Source organism: Plasmodium relictum, assembly GCF_900005765.1.
Source record: "Plasmodium relictum strain SGS1 genome assembly, chromosome: 11".
NCBI classification, from domain to species: Eukaryota; Apicomplexa; class Aconoidasida; order Haemosporida; family Plasmodiidae; genus Plasmodium; species Plasmodium relictum.
This window is the reverse complement of record NC_041689.1, coordinates 959,284-983,083: the sequence shown is the minus strand read 5'-3', so window position 1 is coordinate 983,083 and position 23,800 is coordinate 959,284. Positions and strand designations below refer to the sequence as shown.

The 23,800-nt window shown below is 18.5% G+C and overlaps 6 protein-coding genes across 6 annotated transcripts; 2 read left to right on the top strand and 4 right to left on the bottom strand.

The window, feature by feature from the left end:
• Positions 1-569: 569 nt before the first annotated feature.
• Positions 570-1,733, bottom strand: PRELSG_1124900 (RNA-binding protein mei2 homologue, putative; the record flags this gene model as incomplete). Its single annotated transcript, XM_028677526.1, has 1 exon — positions 570-1,733. The coding sequence occupies one exon, from the start codon at positions 1,731-1,733 to the stop codon at positions 570-572; it is 1,164 nt and encodes a 387-aa protein (XP_028533906.1).
• Positions 1,734-3,281: 1,548 nt separating this feature from the next.
• On the bottom strand, positions 3,282-5,422 carry SOD2 (superoxide dismutase [Fe], putative; the record flags this gene model as incomplete). The annotated part of the gene is made up of 9 exons (XM_028677525.1): positions 3,282-3,340; positions 3,474-3,533; positions 3,937-4,056; positions 4,133-4,276; positions 4,468-4,509; positions 4,685-4,723; positions 4,859-4,949; positions 5,098-5,267; positions 5,356-5,422. 9 exons carry the CDS (start codon positions 5,420-5,422, stop codon positions 3,282-3,284), a joined length of 792 nt encoding a protein of 263 aa, XP_028533905.1.
• A 1,254-nt stretch (positions 5,423-6,676) lies between these two features.
• Positions 6,677-8,752, top strand: PRELSG_1124700 (transcription or splicing factor-like protein, putative; the record flags this gene model as incomplete). The annotated part of the gene is made up of 2 exons (XM_028677524.1): positions 6,677-8,396; positions 8,622-8,752. 2 exons carry the CDS (start codon positions 6,677-6,679, stop codon positions 8,750-8,752), a joined length of 1,851 nt encoding a protein of 616 aa, XP_028533904.1.
• A 99-nt stretch (positions 8,753-8,851) lies between these two features.
• Positions 8,852-11,557, bottom strand: PRELSG_1124600 (ATP dependent DEAD-box helicase, putative; the record flags this gene model as incomplete). The annotated part of the gene is made up of 1 exon (XM_028677522.1): positions 8,852-11,557. The coding sequence occupies one exon, from the start codon at positions 11,555-11,557 to the stop codon at positions 8,852-8,854; it is 2,706 nt and encodes a 901-aa protein (XP_028533903.1).
• Positions 11,558-12,744: 1,187 nt separating this feature from the next.
• On the bottom strand, positions 12,745-18,114 carry TKL4 (tyrosine kinase-like protein, putative; the record flags this gene model as incomplete). Its single annotated transcript, XM_028677521.1, has 1 exon — positions 12,745-18,114. The coding sequence occupies one exon, from the start codon at positions 18,112-18,114 to the stop codon at positions 12,745-12,747; it is 5,370 nt and encodes a 1,789-aa protein (XP_028533902.1).
• A 2,587-nt stretch (positions 18,115-20,701) lies between these two features.
• On the top strand, positions 20,702-21,568 carry PRELSG_1124400 (ribonuclease H2 subunit A, putative; the record flags this gene model as incomplete). Its single annotated transcript, XM_028677520.1, has 1 exon — positions 20,702-21,568. One exon carries the CDS (start codon positions 20,702-20,704, stop codon positions 21,566-21,568), a length of 867 nt encoding a protein of 288 aa, XP_028533901.1.
• Between the last annotated feature and the right edge of the window lie 2,232 nt (positions 21,569-23,800).

Genomic DNA, 23,800 nt, shown 5'->3' with positions numbered 1-23,800 from the left:
TTAATATTAACATTAAGTTTTACTGATAAAATATATATCTATGTAACTCTTATAAAAGCATATATTAAAATACATTTTTATACATATAAGCTCACTATTGTATGCATATACATAAATATATATTATTATTCTTAAACATTTCATTTATTTTTTAGAGATAATAGATTGTTATTTATAACAAAATAAATGAGCATTAAGATATTTATATAATAGTATATTCATAATTTTAATACATTATTATATTATATAAATTTTTTTTATTTTCATATATTTTAAGTAATCGTTTAAATACTTTATTCTTTAAAGCGGAAAATGGGGGAAAAAAAATAATCAAAAAAATAAGAATGTATTTGCAAAAAACAAAGAAATAACAGATTCTTATACATAACAACTTTATGAATAATTTTAAATAAGAATGATAAATTTTTTATAAGGATAATAAAATGTAAATTTAAAAAAAAAAAAAAAAAAAAAGATGAAAATATACTTACAAATATAATTTATATATAAAGGTGTATCTTTTGTATATTTTAGTTGTAAATTCAGAATATATTTATATTCCTTTTTTTTCAATATTTTTGGGATCTTAATTTAATAGCTGGTAAGGGTCTATCTGATTCAGGCCATGAAACAGCTATTCCATTTTGAAAAAGTATAGGTTTATATTGAGGTATTGGTATAGTCATAATTGCTGAATTCCTGTAATGTTCTATATTTGCTTTCAAACCTTGTACTCTACCCCATGTAACTGAGCATACTTTATTACTCTTAAAAGCATTTAGCTTGTAATTATTAAAGAATTTTATGAATAGTTCAGCATAATGTGGATGAATAAAATTAATAAATGCATATCCAACATTACATTTGTTACGAAAATCAATTGGTAAATAAAAAAAATCATATAATCCTTTAAAATGTTCATTCATAACATCCATTAGCATATTTTGAGTATACTTATTAGGTATATTTCTAAGCATAACAGTGGTAAGATGACTACTATTATCTAAATTGTGAATATTTAATATAGTACCAAGAGGTATAGAATCTTCACATTTGTATATTATGTCATCTGGAGAGCTTTTGCTAAAATTATAATTATCATTAAAATCAACTTTTTTCTTATTGCACCTCGTATTATTTCGTAACGTTACATCTCCAAGATAAGTATTGTTTGAAAAAGTGAAACATGCTTCAATATCTTCATGTGTGTTGTTATTTTTTTTATTGATATTATCAGTATTATAAATTTTGTTGCAGTCATTAGATTCATTTGATTTAGAAGTAATTTTTGTTCTTTTATTATCATTTTTATCATTAAGAATATCAATTTTCTTTAAATTATATGCTAAATCATTATTTTCATTTATTATTGTTTCATTATCTTTATCACTTCCCTCGTCTGAATTCATCTGTATCATAGTAGTAAATGTATTTAACTCACATTCCCCATCTCTATTTTGAAGAGACTTAGTATGTAAATAATTAAATAATTTATTTCTTAAAATTTTTTGTTCATAGCAATTTTCTTTAGTATAATCGTAACTATTATTTATAAAAATACTATTTTTGTTAGTAAATATTTTATTAAATTTTAACTGATTGTTACTATTACTTTTGTTGTAAAGAACATAAGGTGATATATATGTGTTTTTTACATGAACAGTTCTTTTACTTTTTATTATTTTTTTAATTCTTTCTTCACTTAAATTAAAGTCTTTTACTTGAATATTCATTTTTTATTTTCCCAATTCTTATATTTTTTTAGAAGTATTTTTTATTATGTTATATTTTTTAGAAGGATTTGATGTTTTCTAATTTTTTTTTTTTTTTTGTTGATACAGAGAAAAAAAACATGATAATTGAAAGCAATTTTTTTTTTTGCAAATATTTTTATTACTTTTTTTTGTATCTATAAAATTAAAAAAAGAATAAATATAATAAAGGGAAAATATAAAAATTGTAATAATAAAAAAAAGATAAGGAAGATTAAAATATAATAACAATATATGTATTCCTGTGTTTACATAATCTTTATTTTTCTAAAATGCAAAAATAAATATTTTGGATTTTATCATTATCAAAAAAAAAAAAAAAAATAAAATAAAATAATTAAATTGGTTATAATCAAAATATTAAAACAATAAAAATGACAGGAAAAAAAATTGTATTAGTTTTTAAGAATTAAATTTTATTAGATCTTTAAATTTATCAAATACTATTCACATTAAACGTTGAAAGGTGCAATTAAAACAATAAAAACATAAATATTCAAAAAACATAAATATTTTTTTTTCTTCTTTTAAATAACATGTTGAATGCCACATAAATTCATTAAAAACAAGGAAAAAACAATTATGGTTTTTGTTTTATTTATGGTGCTTTTTAAAGCATACAATTTACAAGAGTGTTGGTTAAATGCTATACAGAATATAAGAAAAATAAATGCAATGAAAGGATAATATATATATTATGTGAGAAATGTATTAAAATACATGCAATGCTATAAAAAAGAGTAGATGCTCTGGGTTATGATAACGATACATTACTGTATATTAGTTTATCTTTTTTATTTTTTGAAATATTCTAATTAAAAAAATATTAAGATTTTAAAAAAAATACTAAGATTTAAAAAAAAAATGATAATTTAGAAAATGAATGAAACATATGGATGCTCGATAGGTATTACACTTCTATTTTATTTCATTATTTTAAATATTATATTATTCTCTATTTCTTTCAAATATTAACTTCATATTTTTCCACCTTTTACATCTTTAAGAAAAAAAAAATTTTTTATAGTAAAATAGAAATGAGATAAGTGAAATATAGTGAAATTATTATATTAAATATTTATTTGTCAAGTATTTTTTGTTTAAAAAAGAAAAAGGAAAAATTATGGATCAATGCATTTACTTTTAAACTATTAAATAATTTTAGATAATTCATATAATATTTTTCAGAAAAAAAAATAAGATATGCGAGGTATTTTATATTTCGTTTATATATACATTTAGAACATGAATTATGAAACAGGTTTCTACAAATTTAAAATCTTACAAAATTTGCATTTGTATTTTACATACATTTCGAAAAAGTGTACATGTATATATATGTATATTTAATATAACTTATAAAACCAAGATGTATTAAGATGTGTTTAATTATAATTCTTTTAAATAAAAAAATAATTCTTTTTAATTATAAAATTATGAAAAAAAAATTTTTTTTTTTGAATTTCCACTTATTAAATTTAAAATTAATCATGAAAGAGATTATGTTTTTTAACTTAAAATGGATAAATTATAATTGGCAAAATCCCAATTTATTTTATTAAACCATTCTAAAAAAAAAAAAGTTTAAAATATTATTAGACAATAATTATATGTAATTTCAAATATATATATGAACATTATGAGAAACTAAATGAATATTAAATATTTTATATAATTCGTAATTTAAAATTGCTTTCCCACCTTTTATGTATTCAACTCTAGAATTTTTATAATCAACATAATATGCATGCTCCCATATATCTTAATAAAAAAAATATATAAATATATAAATTTTAATTTTTAAAAATGACGTGAATTATTTATAGTTAAGATACTAATAAAATAATTCTTTTTTTTTTCCATTATTTTAGTTAAATCATAAATTGTGTGTTTTTTATGTAGATTTTATATTTTATTTTAAAAAAAATTTTCTATTTTTATAAATGTTAGCTCTTTAGACGTATAAATATATTTTTTATGGCTTTTTCAATTTTTATACTAAAATAATTTTTTTATTAAAATATAAAAATATTTCTTCTAAAGTATGTCTTCTTAATTATTTCTTTTAAAAGATTAATATTTTTTTCCATATTCAAATAATTTTAAGTAATAAATTATATTTTTTTTTAATTTTTTTTTCAGTTATTGTTATTTTTTTATATACCTAAAGTTAAAATGGGATTACCAACATTATCTTTTAAAGGATTATCAGCATCATGCCCTTGATAAATTTTTAATTTTTTATCTTTTATTATTAACCAAATCCATCCACTTCCAAAATGGCCTAAAATTTAACGATAATTAAAAAAAAAATTTAAGAAAAAAAGCACATATATCATTGTATTGAAGCAAAATAATACCTGATGCTTCTTTAAGAAATATATCTTTAAAGTTTTCAAAAGAATTAAAGGATTCATCAATTTTTTTTTTTATTTCACCGTATGGATCCCCTCCTCCTTCTTCTTTTAAACCCATCCAAAAAAAATTATGATTAAAAATTTGGGCTAAAGAAATAAAAAAGTAAATTACATTTTAAAATAAAATTAAAAAATTAGGAATAATCATACGAAAAATAATATAAAACATATTTTTATATATATTTTCATGTATTTTAAAAATAAAAATACATTTTATTCCTATATATTTTAAGATAATAATTTACAATATATATTCGTTCAAATTATCAGAATATTACCAGCATTATTATAAATGGATCCTTTGTATTTTATTATTATATCTACAATATAAAATATTATAAATGTGTATTAATGTATATTCAAATATATATTTTGAAAAAAAAAAAAAAATTATAGTATTATTTAAAATGAGCAATGTATGCCTTTTTTGATAAGAATCTAAAAAATTTTGTAACAATATTTATTAAGAACATATTGTCTAAGATATTCACGCACCTTCTAATGTCAAATTTTTTAGTTCATTATGCTGTTCTGCTAAATCTTCGAAAAAATACTCAAAGGAAAGTGAGGAAAAGTTAAACATTTTAACAACGATAAAAAAAATAATGAATACATTTATTTATATTCACATATATATATATATATATATTTTATAATATTTTTGTATACTGTTTAAATTCTTCACATAAGTAGCATGATGTTTACTATAATGGTACTTTATGGACTCTTCACTTAAGAAGGGTGACATATTAACAATATTCTATAATATATATATATATATATATATATATATATATATATATATATATATATATATATATAACATAAATAGATGCTTATTATAAACAGTCATATATTAGATATGTATATATATTGTATTTGTATATTATTATAAAAATTATATTTACAAAAGGTAATTTAATTAATGAGAAAGGTTTTGTATTCCATAAAGGCGTAATACCCCAACTATCGTATAAACTTTCATATGCTTTAGAAAAACATCGACCATTTTTATAATTATGAAACCTATTAAAATTTATATAATTTAATTTACTAATATGTTTTAATCCATGAGCACCTGATAAAATACAGAAGTGATAAAATTGTATTTATATATGTGAGATTTTTTTTTCCTTTAAATTAAAAATTTGTGTTATTTTTTTAACCTTTAAAATATTTATGTTCTACAAGAAATAAAATATATATGAAATAAATAAAAATATTAAAATTCATTTTTAATTATTAATTAAAATATTTGTAATTTATACTAAAATTACAATATAAAAATTAATAAAAAGAGTAAAGAATAAAATATTGAATTAGGTCACATGTTTTTACATTTCTTTCATTGTGGTAAAAATTTTAAGAAAATATTTTTTTTAATTATAATTATTAATAGATCTACGAATCCTTTTTTTAATAAGGTAATTTTTTAATATAAGAATATATTTTTTTTTTTTTTTTGCTTTTTTAAATAATTTATCGTTTATTAAAAGGTTAAAGAATGATTAATAATATAAACTATTCTTTTTCATGTTGAAAAAAGATTTAATTTAAAATTTCCTTAAAATCTATTATTGTCGTAAAAAAAGAAAATTTTTAATTTATTTTAAAATAAACAATAATATAAAATAAAAATAAAATAAAATAATAAAAATAAAAATAAGATTAAAACAATGAATTTTGATAACTTTTTTTCTATTTTAAAAGAAAGATTTAATAATATTCCATTTTTCAAATTTTTATAATATTAAGAATGCATCGAAAATATTCTTAAGCACTAATAAAAAAAAAAAAAAATAATACGTATAATTCGATTTTCATTTCATCTTTGATTTTATTTTTTCTTTTTTAATTTTATTTTTACATAAATATATTTAAGAAATATCATTAAAAAAAAAAAATCTGAAAAAAATAAAATATATATTTAGTTAATGAAATACTTAAAATGCAAAAAGTATAAAATATAAAGTGATAAATTGGCAGATATTTTTATATATAAATATAAATTACTATATATTTTATTAAGGAAGAAATATATAATTTTTTAATTATACATACACCTATATATAAAAAATATAAAAGTATAATAAAAATAAAGAGTAAGAAAAGAAAGAAGAAAAAAAAAAGAATGGCCTAGATATAAGCAAAATTTTAAATGAAGATTAAAATGAATATAGAACCATTTATTATGGAATTTTTGAAGAATAAAAAATATGCACATTACAAAAAAAAATTAATATACATATAAATATATATAAGTTTATATGCAATATATTTCCTTTCAAGAAATATTCATATATATATATATATATATATATATATATATATATATATTTATATTTAATCAAATATGCATATGTATAAAAGTTTATTTTAATACATAATTTTTTAGAATAAAATTATAAATATTTTGCAATAATTAAAAAATAAAAAAAAAAGGAAAAAAAAAAAAAGGTAGAAAAAAGTGCATATATATTTGTTGAGATGTATTACGATCCTCTAGTAGCTCTTGTTAATATATCTCCTGTAGAAAAATTAAGTGAAGAAAATGCAAAAAAAAAGTCAAGATGGGAAAATAATCTGTCAAATAATAATATAGAAAATAAAATGATACCAAGTAAGTGGGGTTCTGAAGACTACAAACCTTACTTACCACTTCCTTTTGTAGATTTCCCACCAGGGTTAACTCCTTCTCAGTTAGATCAATTTTTAAGAGAACAGAGATATGATGAATTGACCAAAAAGTTGAATAAAGGAGAGTTAGAATACGTAGATCCAGACATAAGGCCACCGTCTCCACCTCCCATTTATGATAAAAATGGAAGTAGAATAAATACAAGAGAAGCAAGAATTAAAAATAGTATGATTGAAGAACACCATAGGTTAGTAGAATACTTATTAAAGCATGTAGAAGGCTTTGTTGCTCCACCCAATTATAAGCCAATAAAAAAAATTAGAAAAATAGAAATACCAATAGATAAATATCCTGAATATAATTTTATGGGATTAATTATTGGCCCTAGGGGTTGTAATCATAAAAGATTAGAAGCGGAAAGTGGAGCTCAAATTAGTATAAGAGGTAAGGGAACACAGAAAGAAGGAAAAAAGACAGATCATCAAACAGAAATAGAAGCTAATATGCCTAAACACGTTCATATATCAGCTGATAGTGAGGAATGTGTTGAAAAGGCTGTAAGTTTAATTACACCATTATTAGATCCTTTTCATCCTTTACATGAAGAATATAAAAGAAAAGGATTAGAACAACTAGCACTAGTTAATGGAATAAATTTAAATCAATTAGATACTCAAAGATGTTCTATTTGCAACTCTATGACCCATTTAACTTTTGAATGCCCAGAAAACATGAATTTACAAAATTTTAAAAAACCGGAAATTAAATGTAACTTATGTGGAGATCATGGCCATATTACTCTTGATTGTAAATTAGCTAAGCAAAAAAATTACATAAAAAATGACATTGATAATCCTAATAACATTCCAACACCACCTTATAATAATATGCCACCTCCTCCTTTCGATCAAATGAAAAATCAACAATTTAATCCAACCAATAAATTTGATAAAATTAAAATGGATTTAGAATACCAAAAAATGATGAACGAAATAAGTACTGATAAAAATAATAATAATCAACAAAATGATGAATTAAGTAAAAAATCAAACGATAATATATTTAATAATAATAATGTTGCTGATGATTTTATGAAACCACCAAATAGTTTTAATAACTTAAATGAAATAAATAATAGTTTTAATGAATCTACAACAAATTTTGTTGATATAAATAATAAATTTCAAAATAGTTTACAAAATAATAGTAAAAGTTTCAATAATATGATGTCTCCAGTAAATAATAAAAATATAAATAATCCTAATTTTATTCCAATTTCTCAAAATAATTCTTTTATTGATGAAAAAAGAAATAGTAATTCACCAAATTATTTTGATCCTCATTTAAATAATAGAAATCCTCCTATAAGAAATTCTAACGGGAAAAATTTTAATACAATGATGAACTTCCCAAATATAAATAATATGCCATTAAATCCTCCTTTACCAATATTACCCAATTTTTTTAATTTCCCATTTATAAATAATAGAATGGTTCAAAATAATTCAATGCCATTCCCAAATAATCAGCAAATGCCTATAGATCCGTTGTATATGCAAAATTTTCAAAGTAAATATAAAAAATAAAAAAATATATACAGATATGTTATTTTAAGAAATATTATACATGTAAACTTTTTTATTATTATTATTATTATTATTTTTTTTTTTTTTATTACATTAAATAGATATATTTTATTTATTTATTTTCCTTTGTATTTATCTTATGTAGAAAAAATGTTTTTATTAAATCAATTGTATTTATATAAATGTATATATTTTTTTTTTTTTTTAGATTGGCCACAAATGCCTATGAATTATTCAGATGATACATTAATTCATGCACCTGCTCCTGAAACGAATCCTCCTCCTCTTCCATCAGAAAATATTAATATAAATAATCAGGATAATGCAAACAATACATAAAAAATAAAATAAAAATATATAAAATAAACGTTTATATATTTTTCTTTTATATTGCTTATACACATATTTATGATTATATATTTATTATTTTTTTTTTTCTTAAAGGTTTTTATACCCTAAAAAATATGTATCTAATTTTTTTAAATATGCATTTTCATCAACATATGTCTCATCCTCTTTTAATGATTGTGTTAGCATATTAATAATTTCCCTAGAAACTTTTTTTTTTTCGTCATTTACTAAATCTATATTTTTATATATATCAGGAAATTTCGTATTTAACCAGCAATATAAATCAATTATTTCATAATAAACTTCTAGTATTTGAATGTATTCATCAAAACTTATATCATTCCTATTATTTTCATTTTGTAAATCTTTTGCTATGATTTTATTTTCCTCTGAAGTATTTAATAAAATACTATTCTTAAATATATGATTATCGTTAACACTATTAGCATTTAGCTTTTCACTATATTCACTGGGCAATGTTTTAAAATTATTATCAATAATTCTATCACTTTGAAAAAAAAAATTTGTTTCCTCATGTTCAAAACTATCAGATAAATTCTTTAAATTGTCTTTTAAATTTAAAGTATGTAATAAATTTTTATTTATACATTGAAAAAAATCAACATAACCTAATATGCTATGGCACATACAAAATGTTTTCAAAATGTTTAAAATAATTACATTATTTATATTAATTGGTGACAATGTATATATGAATAATATATGTTTATCTAAGTTAATACTATCTAAAAATTTAGCAATAAATATCATTTGGTTGTAATTTTTAGTTAAAAAAAAATATCTTTCATTTAATTTTAAGTAATCAATTAATATTTGTAATGTTTCATATAATTTTATTTTTGAATTGTGTTCAAATTCCAATATTTTTCCTAAATTATCAATTGTATTAAAATCAGGAAAATATCCTGCACGAGCATATGAATTGCACTCATTTTCTTTTAAAAAAATTTCAAGATTCTCATAATTTCTTTTATTATTTAATAAATTGTCACTAGAATTTACACTATTTACATTACTATTGTTTATACTAAAACTGCCTTCTTCACATCTATTTGTATTGTTACAAAAGTTCACTGTATTATTATTCAAACTATTTGAATTATTATTGTCTTCATTATATAATAAGCAATTTTCTATATCATTACCAATTAAACTACTTATATTTTTATTTTTAAAAACAGTTCTTAAAATATTTAAATCATCTGAATGAATACAAGTGATATATCCAATCATATCATTTTTACAATTTTCTTGATATCTTCCAGCTCTTCCTGATATTTGCAAAATTTCAGAAATGTACAAATATCTCAAAATATCTCCATCATATTTTTTCAAAGAATAAAATATTATTCTTTTTATACAAATATTTAATCCCATACCTATAACGTCAGTAGCAATTAAAATTGTTTCTTTTTCATTATTTTTATCACTCATATAATCTTTTTTTTTTTTTTTATCATCCAAATCAGTATGATCACATTTGTTATTTTCTTTGTTTATTTGACAATAATAATTAAATAATTCTATTTGTTTTTTTTTTGATTCAGGAGGCAAATTTCCATATATAACAAAAACTCTCTTGTTTAATTTTTCTAGTTTCTTTTTTAATAACATTATATTACTTCTTGAAAAAGTTATTACGCAATCCCCAGTTTTAACATTTTCCAAATTTTCTGTTTTTTCTTGTAGTTCCAATTTTGATAATCTTTTGAACCTCTTTATGATTAATTGATCATTTAAAATGTCGGATAAATTCTTAATTAAATTTATAATATTTTCACTACCACATAAATATATTTCTTCACAATTTAAGTTTATGAGTACATTTGTCCAAGCATATCCCCTAATACTATTATTAATCATTTGAATTTCATCAATAATTGCACAATCGTAATTTTTATTTAATGGAGTCATTTCAATTGTACAAATAGTATGTGTATTATCATTCTTTTTAATTACTTCTTGGCCTGTTAATAAATTTGTAACTTTATGTAATTTTAATAATTTGTTATGTATTTCCCATGCTAATAGTCTTAAAGGAGCACAATATAATCCATTCTTTGATTCAGCTAATTTTCCAAATGCTTCATACGTCTTTCCACTATTGGTTGGTCCTACATATAAATATAATTTCCTGGTTTTATTTCTATTCTTTATAAATTCCCTCATTTCTGTAAAATCACACATTTTCTTTATTTGTTCATAAAATATCCATTGCCTATAATAATGTTTTTTTATAAAAATTTGTAAAATATTTATAATTTTTTCATACTTTGTATCTTTCATGTATTGTATTTCATTTTCTAATTCCTTTTTAGCATCATATACTTCTTTATTTTTTAATTGAAATTCTTTTTCTTTTCTTTTTTTTAAGTCAACAATATTTTCCCTATGATTTCCTGATTCATTCATAATGAATTCTCTTAGCTCATATGTATAAGTTAAATCTTCTCGAAGATATTTCAGAAAATGATTTCTGACATCATTATCTAATAAAAAAAATGATGGAATATTATACGAATGCACAATTTTGTGAAAAATATATTTTTCATTTGTTATTTTAATTAGTAAATTTCTTATCTTTAATAACTCATTTTCATTTAACGGAATGAGACGTTGCATATTCGTATATTCTTCATTTATTTTTTCAAAATTTGTGCTTGTAGATTTTACATAACTAAATTGTTCTTTTTTTGCAATTATAAACAGTAAGTAACCCCTATTAAATTCTCTTACATTTTTAAGAAAAATTTTATTAAAGCAACTTAACATTTTTAAAGTATATAAAATTAAGAAAAATTAAGGATGTATTTTAAAAAAAAATAAAAAGCATTTCGCATTTCTTCTTTTTATGGAAAATAGTATAATATAATAATAATTAATGTTATTTCCACATTATTATGTTTATTTTAAAATTTTTCATTTATATATGAAAAAATAAGATCATTATAATTATTTTAATTTATCATCTCGCATAAATTTATATTTCTCCTTTTATATTAAGAGAATGATTCCTTTAAATGTATTTCTTCATTTTATCATTTATTTTTTGATTTATTACTTTTTTTTTAAATCATACAATAAAATAATTTTTCATAAAATTATTTTTAGTAATATTTTATTATATATTATTATATCTCATTTTATGATACTTTATGTCAATGTATTTCATTTTGTTATATATAATTCTTCTATATATCATATATAGTATAAATTACTTTGAATTTTTTTCTTTTTTGGGAAATATTTCAGAAATAGAAAAAAAAAAAAATGAAATATATTTTTAATTATAGAAACTTTTATTTAATTTTCTTATTTAAAATAAGTTTGTATGCCATTAAAAACATTTTTGATTGAAGAAAAAATAGCTTAAAAAATTTTAAACATATAAAAAAATTTATATTTTGAAGTTTTTGTATTTTAAATATTATTACTTACATATTAAAAAAGAATTGTTAAAAATATTATCAATAATTCATTAAAATAAAACATTTTATTTTCTTAAAAAATTAACGTATTTTTTATTTTGTATACATATATAAAAATACAATGTTTATTATAGAAAACATGCAGATATATAAAAAAATTTCACATGAATATTTAAAAAGTAAAAACAATTAAAACGAAAAAAGTTATATATATATATATATATATATATATATATATATATATTAAATAACTATAAAACAAATATTAATTATTAAAAAAAAAATTGGTACAATATAATGAAAAACATAAAAAGATATTATTATAATAAACTATATATAAATGCAATTTAACGCAGATAAATATACTTATTTTTATTTTGTATAATAAAAAGATTAACTGCAACAAAAGAAAATATATAAATAATTTTTTTTTTTCAAGCTATTTTATTTATCTAAAATTGTTTATTAATTCATTATATTAAAATATTAATATATTTCTTTGCTTAATTATTTACAAATTAAAGCATATATTTATTCTACTACTTTAATTTTTTTTAATGATTTATATATTTCATATGCTTTTGGTCTTTCTTCAGGAATAAAACTAAAAGATCTTTGCAAATTTTGTTTTATAGAATTAGGCAAAAAATTAGGTATATGTGGAGTTCTCTTATTAACTAACAGTTCATGACGAATTTTTACATTTTTTGAAAAATTATAAAAAGGATATTTACTTGAAAATATTTCTACAATACAACAAGCTAAACTCCATATATCAATTTTTTCAGTTATTTCAATTGTACAGCTAAATGTCTCTGGGGCCATATATCTATATGAACCAAAATTGCTGTATAATTTTGAATTTTTAAAACGAGCTTTCCCAAAATCACACATTATTAAGTTCATATTATTATCAATTAAAATATTTGATGTTTTTATATCTCCATTTATTATTGGTGGAGAATGTGAGTGTAATTGATGAACTATATAAGACAATTCAGTAGCCCATTTTAACCTTTGTTTTTTATGAATTTTCTTTTTATTTTTTAAAAAATTAAATAAATTTCCTTTAGGATAATATTCTAATAATAACATTAATTTATTTGATTTTATGCATATTCCATAAAATTTACATATATTTTGATATTGAATATTTTTATATATTTCTATTTCTCTTAAAAAATTTTTTAAATTTTTACTATCTTTTAAATCGTGTATTTTAATAGCTACAGGTATTTTCACATGAATGAATTCTTCTTGGCTAATATTAATCTCTTTTTTTTCATTTTCATTTTCGTTTTCATTTTCATTTTCTTTTTCCTTTTCTTTTTTCTTTTTCTTTTTTTTTAATTCCGTTTTAGTAATCGATTCCTTATTTATCTGTTCTTTCTCATTTAACCTTGGAGTATAATTATATTCTTTTTCATTAATATATTCTTTAGATATGTTTTTATTCTTTGATACATTCAATAGCATGGTTGTTTTTGATTCATCAGTATTGTTTGTATTCAGTAGAGTGCTAGTAATAATACAATTACTCATGTTAATCAAACTCTTTCTATCTAATTTATCAACACCATTATCTTGTATATTGCTATCTAATTCACTTTTTTTTAAAAAAATTTTCTTTTCATTTCTGTTAGTTATATTAATTAATTCAGAATTTTCATATTCACAATATAAAAATTTATCCAAATTATCAATATTTTCATATAACAAAACGGAATCACTTTCTTTATTTAAATTATTGTCATTATTTATAATTTTATTGTTGTATTTATTGTATATAATATTATTATCAATAATAATATTACTTATGATATTATTACCATCAATTGAGCATGGACAACTTTTAGATTGCTTATAATATTTTCTTCTTAAATTAAAAAGAAATTTTAAAAAACTAAAAATTAAAGCATTTAACAAATGATTAATACTCAATTTACTAAATGGAATAATTGCTAACTTATTTAAGCCTTTTTTATGTTTATTTATCTCATATTTTAATATGGAAGAATTATTAATAATTTTATCATTATTTAAAACATTATAAACTGTAAAATTTTTAAATTTTACCAGCTCTTTATTCTCTTCCAGAAAAATAATCTTAAATATACATTTATCACTATAATAATGAAAAATGTTTTTTTTATCAAATATATACAAGCCTTCTTTATGTAATCCAAATGTTATAATATTTTTACTATTAAGATATAAAAAGCTAAAATTATTTTTATAAACAACATTATTATGATATACATCTAATAACAAATATCCTATAAGATCTTCGTAATACCTCTTATCAACATCTTTATTTATATTTTTAAGTTTACATATTATTTTCTCTGCCTCATTAAAAAATTCGTTTCTATCAATATTAATTTTATCATTTTTTTTATTTGAATAAACAAATTTTAACAATTTTTTTTTAAGCTTCCTTATTTCATGAACATGAATACAGTCATTTTTTTTTGTTTCTTTTATTGTTGAACTATTTTTCAGATTTTCTCTCTTATTATTTAACCCTGTTTCATCATTATCATTAATATATATTGTCTTGTTATTCTTTTCTATATTTTTATTTAAAATATCTATATGCACATTATTAAAAATATTAACACTATTCTTATTTCCTAAAATAACTTGTTCAATCTCTTTATTAAAATCCTCCACATATTTTTGCATATTTAAGCTATTTGTTTTGTATTCATTTAAATTTTTTATAACATTTTCAATAATATATTTTTCTTTATTTTCTGTACTTTTTGATTTATGATCAAATTTCTCTCTTCCATTTTTATTATTTGTACTAGAATCATTTTGATTCGTTTGACTGTTTAATGCGTCAAAAATTTTTTCTATTAATTTGTTTCTTAGATAACATAATTTTTTATTATGTTTATTTAGTTTTTGTGTATCATTGTTAAAACTTTTTTTTTCCTGTTTCATATTATAATCATTATTATTAGTACTTTTTTCATTTGCTTTTGTTTCCAAATTAATATTATCTTCATTGTTGATAACGCTAAAAAATTCATTTTCTTCTATACATTCTTTGTAAAATATATCTGATAATTTTCTCATATTTTCTTTATCGTCATTTTCGAGAGTATCTTTTTTCTTTCCTTTTTCTTCTCTTTTTTCAATATTACAAACTTTCTTTACTTTTTTTTGTTTATTATTTTCGGGCCGTTCTTTATTTTCCTCCTCATGTTCATGATCATACTCTTCTTCATCTTCATATTCCTCTTCACTTTCATATTCCTCTTCATATTCATATTCATCTTCTGATTCATAATCATTTTCTCCTCTATATTCTTTTTTTTCTCCTCGCTCATTTTTTTTTTCAAACTCATTACTTTCTTGATTCTCTTCCTTTTTATTTAAGATAACTTCGCACTTTTTAACTTTTTTCAATAGAACACCTTTATATACAACTCCAAAACCCCCTTTAGATAAATATGAATGAATTTTTAAATCATCATAATTAATTAAAAAGGAATCACTTATATAAAGTGAGCATATATTTGTATTTGTCATAAAAATAATTTTTGATATATTAGTGAAAATATTTTCATTTTTTAAAGGATAATAAAGTTTTATTCTTTTCACTATTACATCATTTTCTCCTAAATGAATTAAAGGAAAATTTAGCATTTTCTCTTTTTCTAAGCTTCTTTTGTAAATTTTTATATTTGAGTTTTCTTTAGTTTTAAAAATTTTTTTTTCTTCATCGTATACTACATTTTCGTTATTAATGCAATTTTCTTTGTAATTTGTTGTTGTACTATCCTGGTTATTAATGTCATGTGAATTTCTTTTTTCAATTGGAAATTTATTATAATTTAATTCAATATCAGAAATCATATTTAAATTAAAATTGTCAATGAATAAATTTTTGCCTACGTTTTTTTCATCATATACTATTTCTCCTTTACTAGTTTTCTTTTTAATTTTTTCATTTCTTATATTTTTTTCATTATTCATACGAATTATTTTCTCTTTTGTATTATTTGAACAATTGAAATTGTCATTTAACTTATTATTATAAGCCATGCAATTTTTGTTCTTATCAAAATACATATCATTATATTCAGATATTTTATAATTATAAGAATTTATTATTTTTCTTGAACTTGAAGTAACACTCTTTTGAATATTTTCTTCTGTTATTTGTTCTTTCTTTGAATTTAAATCTAAATCATCATAAATTTTATGTCCTGTGTATAGTCTTTTTGAAAATTTATTACTCTCATTATCTATCGAGTTACAAAAAAAATCTAATTTGATACATTCATGATTTCTGTTCTGAGAATTTTTTGAAGAATCTGATTTAGAGCTCTGGAATTTTTTAAATATTTTTAAATTATCATATTGTTTATATGAAACTTTTTTTTCAGATTGTTCATACTTTTTTAATAAATTCTTTTCTTCTTCATCAAAATTATTAAAATTTTTTTCTTTATCTATATTATTTCCTTCATTTTCTAAAAAATCTTTTTTTATTACTATATTATTTTCCATTTCTTTCTTTTTAAAAATTTTTTTTTCATTCTGTTTTACTTTAGAAAAGCCAATTTTTTTTTCTTGTTCTTTCATTTTTTCCAAATATTCTATTTTATTTTTTTCCTCAAATATGCTTACAAAAGGTGCATTTTTTTCTTTCTTTTTAAAAATATCAATTTCTTGAACTTTTTTATTTTCTTTATCAAAACTTATTTTACTTGTAATTTTATTTTGTATTTTGCTTGTGCTGGTTTCTGAATACATATTTTTAATTTTCTCAAAATTTTTTAGATAACGAATATACTTTTCACCTTGTTCGTACCCTTTTTTTTCATTTTTGATATTATCTAACTTTTCTTTAATTTCTAATAAGCAATTAATAATTATGCTTCTATTTATATTCATAGGTGTAATATTTTCATTAGATACAATTTTACCATTTTCTTTGTTGTATGTTTTTTCGGAATAAATACTATCCGTGTTATTATTATTATTATTGTTTATATAATTATTTATATTATTACTGTTATTATTTATGTTATTATTTACATTATTAGTAGTAGTACTGTAGCTATTGTTATTAATATAATTATTGTTATTATTAAAATTGCTGCTGTTATTGATATTACTATTATAATTGTTATCCTTTTCTTTTTTTGAAAATATATTTTTCTGAGAATTTAGAAATTCAAAATCTTCAAAAAAATTTACATAATTTGTATGATATTTTTCATTTTTCTCAATGTGGTTATCATTATTATTTTTTGCAATTTTTGTCTTTATATATGAATATGTATGATCATTTATAGTAGAATTATTCAAATACATTGTAATGGCTTTCTTATCTTCTTCTACACAATTTTTATTACTTATTAAGAAATCTTTGTTAAATTTGTTTGTTGATATATTTTTATGATTATAAAGACTGCTTTTTGCAGTATAATTATTTGTTTCTACTCCATGTTGATTGAAACAAAATAAATACTCTTTCGGTTTATTGTTATTATTAAATTTCTTTATATAGTTATAGTTTTCCTTTATTGTTGCTAATCCTTTTTCATTAGTTTTATTTTCTATGCTATTTTTAATTTTTAAGTTATAAACATTGTTTTTCTTTCTACATTCTAAATTAGTATTACAATTATTTTCAAGAAACTTATTTCCTAAGATATTATACTCTGTTTTATCTGAAACTTTTACATTACAAATATTATTATTAAATGTATTATTTATGCAATGTGACTTCAAAACATATTTATTATTTATAGAGTACAAACTATTTATATCTGAATTACTATTATTTAAAATGCTAGTCTTTTTTTCATAGTTGTATATATTTTTACTCGATTTATATTCAGATATATTCTTAGAATATTCATTCTCTTTGTTATGCATTTGTTAACGAATAATTTTCCTTTTATATTTCTATATATATAAAAAAATAAAAATAATCTATAATAGAAATTTAAATGAAAAGGTAAATGAAATAAATACTATGTATTTTTCTATAAAAAAAAAAAAATTATTTGATACACTCCAAATTATATATAAAATTGTAAAAAAATTAAAACACAAATATTAAAAACCTAAAATTTAAAATTAAAAAAAATATAGAGATATAAAAACATTGACTCAAAAAAAAAAAAAAAAAGAAAAAGATAATAAAAACATAAATATTAAAAACTAAAGTAAAAACTAAAATGTTATATATATATATAAATTGTAATATTTTATTACATTTAAACATTTATTTTTTCTTTAATTAGTAGCCATTAAAATAATAATTATGACAATATTCCAAATACATATAATTAAAAATTATGAATTTTATAAATAATTTTATTTTATATAATTTAATTTAAAATTTTTTAGTAAAATAAAAAAAAAAAAAAAAGAATATATATGTTATATATAATTTGTAAACTACAAAAATGTTAAGAAATTGAAACATTTTAAAAGTTTATGAATTTAAATTGACATATATATATATATAAATATTTATATAAAATAAGCCATCTAATTGAAAGAAAAAATGTAATTCTTAATATTTAAATTAGTTATATTAATAAGGCAAATTTTTATTTAAATAAAATATAAATAAAAAAAAAAAATAAATAACAGATTCATAAGATGAAAGGTCTTTTTTATTCTATTAAATTACAAAATATTTTAATGATTTCATGAAGAAATAAAACATTAGATAAAATACATGCAAAATAAAAATTAATATATTTTTAAAAATTAAATTATGTTTATACACAAATATTTTTTCTCATTTAATTGCGGCAACGCATGTATGAAAAAAAGAAAAAAAAAAAAAAAAAATAGGTTTGAAACAATGTATTTAAATTCAAAAACAAATATCCAATATTCTTTTAAAAATTAAGATATTTTTTTATTTAATATTTTCTTAAAAATATAAACAAGTAAAAATATGCCTATGCTTAGACTTAAATACTTGTATACTTAATTATAGTTGTATAATTTTTTAATTATATTTTAAAAATGTTACTATTCTTTTTCATGTATGAATCTATGGTTTTTAATCAACAGAGATTCTTACTATTTTATTTGAAATATTTAAATTATATATAATATATTTAATTTTATAATAAACTTCACATTAATTTATTTATTAAATTTTATATTTAAAACTATATTAACATTTTTGTTAAAATTTTTATTTATATTAAATTTTTTTATCAAAAGTTTTTTTTTTATATTAAAAATTTTACTTTTTTTTTTTTAGTAAAATTTTTTTTTGGTAATTTTTCTTTGTTTTTTTTCAAAAGGTTCTTACATATCATGCTGCCATCATTAAAACAATATTTTTTTTTTTTTAATTTTTTAATGAAAAAACTTTTTTTTTTTTCCATTAATGGATCATGCTAAAAGAAAATAACATTTATATTATATCGTTAGGCTAGTATATATATATTTATTTATTCATTTATTTGTTTATTTTTTAATTTTTTAATTTTTGTTCATAATATAAAATTTCCATATATTTTATTAAAAGACAAAATGAACACTATCATATATTAATTATATTATAATAGATAAAACAAGAGTTATTGATATTTATTACATATTTAAGAAAAAAAGCCTTAAATTATTTAAAAAGCTGTCATATTATATAGTTCAACCATTTTAATAAAATTAGTTTGATGAAATAATACCAAAATAATGAGAAACATATGTTCTAATTAAATACTAGAAAATAATTATTTATAATAATATTATATTAAAAAATTTCATTATAAGCAAAATATTCTTTCATAAAAAGTACAAAGGAGATTTATAAAATTTATAAAATGAAGAATTCATATGTTTAAAAAATGTTATATATTTTTGTTTTTAAAAAAGGAATCTTCATAGCTCAATATATATGGCATTTAAGCATTGAATAAACAAAAAATGTTATTCCATATTTTTTCTTTTTATATCAGAATAATATACATATATTTTAAGTTATTTATATTTTTTAATAGAGATTTTTTGTTTTCCCAATATTTAAATATAAATTTATTTGCTTAATTTTTATTAAAAACTATTGTTATAATAATGTTACAAATTAAAAAATGTTTATTAAAATAAGATAAAAAGTTAATTTATAATTAAAAAAAAGGAATCTAATTTTTTTTTTTAACGGATATGTCTTTAAAAATGAGAAATAAAAACTCTAAAAAACATTCATGCATAATGTTTCAATAAAAAAAAAAAAATTATATTTTATTTAATTTTTAATTTAATAAATGAATATGATAGGTCAATAAGAAAAGCTTGTGAAAAATCTTAATGTTTTTTTTTATAATTTTTTTTTCCCAATTTTTAATTTATTATATATAAATATTCAAGAATAATTATATTACATATAATTTTAGATGAGCAAAAGAAGACGGATGAAAAAATTTCTCTTTTCTTTTAGAAATATAAGTAAGTATATACATAGTAACATATTATACTAAATTATTTTCTCAATATGGAGCCGATAATAATTGATAGTTTGTATGAATTTGGGGATGAGGAAATAAGATTAGGAATAGATGAAGCTGGAAGAGGGCCTGTATTAGGTCCTATGGTATATTCTTGTTTTTATTGCAAAAAAGAAGATGAAAAGTTATTAAAAGAAATGAAAATTGATGATTCCAAAAAAATAAGCGAAGGAAATAGGGAAAAGATGTTTTTAAAATTAAATAATGCAAAATTACCATTTGGTTGGAGAATACATATATTATTACCACAAGATATAAGTGCAAAAATGTTAAAAAAACAAAAGTATAATTTGAATGAAATATCTCATGATACAGCTATATCAATGATTGAACACGTTATTAGTAGAGGATTCAATTTAACTGAAGTTTTTGTTGATACAGTTGGAAAGGCAAATGTTTATGAAGAAAAATTACAAAAAATATTCCCTCATATAAAATGTACAGTTAAAGAAAAGGCTGATTCTTTATACCCAGTAGTTAGTGCTGCTTCTATATGTGCTAAAGTAACTCGTGATTTTATTTTAAAAAAGTGGAAATATGAGGAACCAATTATCAAAATAGACAATGGTTTCGGATCAGGATATCCTGGAGATCCCATTACCAAAAATTTTTTAAAAAACAATTTTGATTCTGTTTTTGGATTTCCTAGTATAGTTCGCTTTAGTTGGTCAACTGCTGAAAATATGTTAGAAAATTTGGGAGAGAAAATTGAGTGGTACGACGATGAAGAAAATAATGATTCAAAATCTATGAAAAGAAAAATTCCATTTGATTACAGTAAGCTTCAACGACCTTTTATTAAAAGATCTACATTTTATTCAAAAAATGGGTTAGATTTAGTCGAAAATTTTTAAAAAAAAGTAATAGAATATTTTATTTGTTTGAATTTTTTAAAAAAAATATAATAATATATATTTTAACTTTTGAACTTTGAAACTTAATAAATTTTTTTTTAAATATTTTTATAGTTTTTCTCTTTTAATAATTTACTAATGCATATTTTAATATTCCATAAATTCTCTTTATTATACGTATATTGTATTAATATTTTATCTAATTTTTTTTTTTTTTTTTTTTTTATGTACAATTTTATTTTTGAAAAATAAATTAAATATTATCATTTGAATAAAAATTTTTATATAAATAAAAAATTTTAATTAATTTTTCCATAATTCCTATGTAAATAAAATGTATTATATGGATAAGAAATATTTTTGCCTTTTTAAAATTGTTGGGAATGAAATTTTCTTTATAATATTTTAATTATTAAATTAAATTATAATAGAACGTTTTTATACTAGTATAAATTGGAATTATTTTATTCTAAATACATATAATACTCTTATGTAGCTAATATATACTTTTATCTAAAAAATTTACATTTAATCTTTTTATTTTCTTTTATTTTTTATTCTATATATAATTCTTCTTGGTAATATTCTTATTTCACTGCTTGTTATTAACAAACCACCTTTTTATTTTCAATATATCAATTCTTTAATAGATAATATTAGCTTTCTAAAAGGATAATATATTTCTATTAAACATATGTCATAATATTTTTCAAATTTTTTTTTTTTCTTCTTATACATTCATACAATTTTTTGGCATCACTATAATAAAAAAAATTAGTGCGAAAAACTTTATAGTTAATTGACTATAAATTTTATACTTTCAGTAATTGTATATTGTTATGAAAAAATATAAAGTATTTCTAAAAAATTTGTATTTTAAAAATATACAATTTAAATATTTATTTTATAAAAAAAAAAACTTTTTAATTTTTAAATTCATTGTCAACTTATTTAAAAAAATTCCTTTATTCTTTATAAAAATATAAAATATTAGAAACTATATATGTGACAAGAAAATTAAAGAAGTTATAAAATTTTTTTAGTTCACATCACATCTCAATTTTTTTTTTTTTTTTTTATTATAACGCATGTTACATATAGCTATATTTTCTTCTCAAACATTGAGAACTTAGTAATTAATCTTTAAGTTATATTTTCCTACTAACATAACGTTAAATATTCTGAATTTTGTACCGTTACTATCGATATTTATAAAATTATTATTAGTTAATAATATATGTCTATATATCTAAATATACATATGTATACACTGATAAGTAAAGAATTCTATAGTTATAAACATGGAAATGAAAAATAATTAAACGAGGGATAAAGATGAAAGTAAAATTTGTACTTTAAAAACTAGTATTTTTTTTTATATTTGAGCTCTCATATTTTAAAACTTTTTTTTTTTTGTGATTTTAATGTGTTTATTTCTCCATGCAGTTTTATTTTATTAAACTGTAGATTTTTCTCTCTTTCATAGATCCTTATTAAGGAATTTTACTTTTATTTTAGACTAATATAAAACGTAATAATAAATATTTGGTTTTTTAGGTCTACATTTCTACTGTAAAAAAAATTAAATAAAGATAAAAATACTGAGTTATGCATATTTTTTTTTAATTATACGGTATAAATACAAAAAAAAAAAAGAAATGAATTAAAATTAGAGGTATATATATTATTATGCACTTAATACTTATTTTTGAATAAAAGTTCTTATATTTTTCACTTTTACAGTGCTTTTTTTTTCTATAAAATTAAATATTTTATTAGAAAATAATTATTTTTTTAATTATTAATAACATTTATTTTATTTAATATATTATAGAAAAATAGTCTTTACTTTTTTAATTATTTTATTAAAAATAATATATATTTTTTTTTTCATATATTTCGTATATTAAATTTTTTTTTTTACTATTTTTTTTTTTTTTTTGATAAATATATTTTTTCATTTATATATACACTAAATAATACATATATTCTACTTAGAAATTCATAATTAAAAAAAATTTAATTTATTTAATTTTTAAGATTAAATAAATTAAGAAATAAGAACTTAATTTTTTATTTTTATGTTTAATTTTTATTTTTAAATGTTTAAGTTGTCTTGCTCGACTGTTACACTTAATTTTTTTTCTCATTATTTTTATTTATTTATTTTTTTTATTTTTTTGTATTCAGTTTTCTTTTGTATTATTTATTATATTTATTTTTTTTTTAATA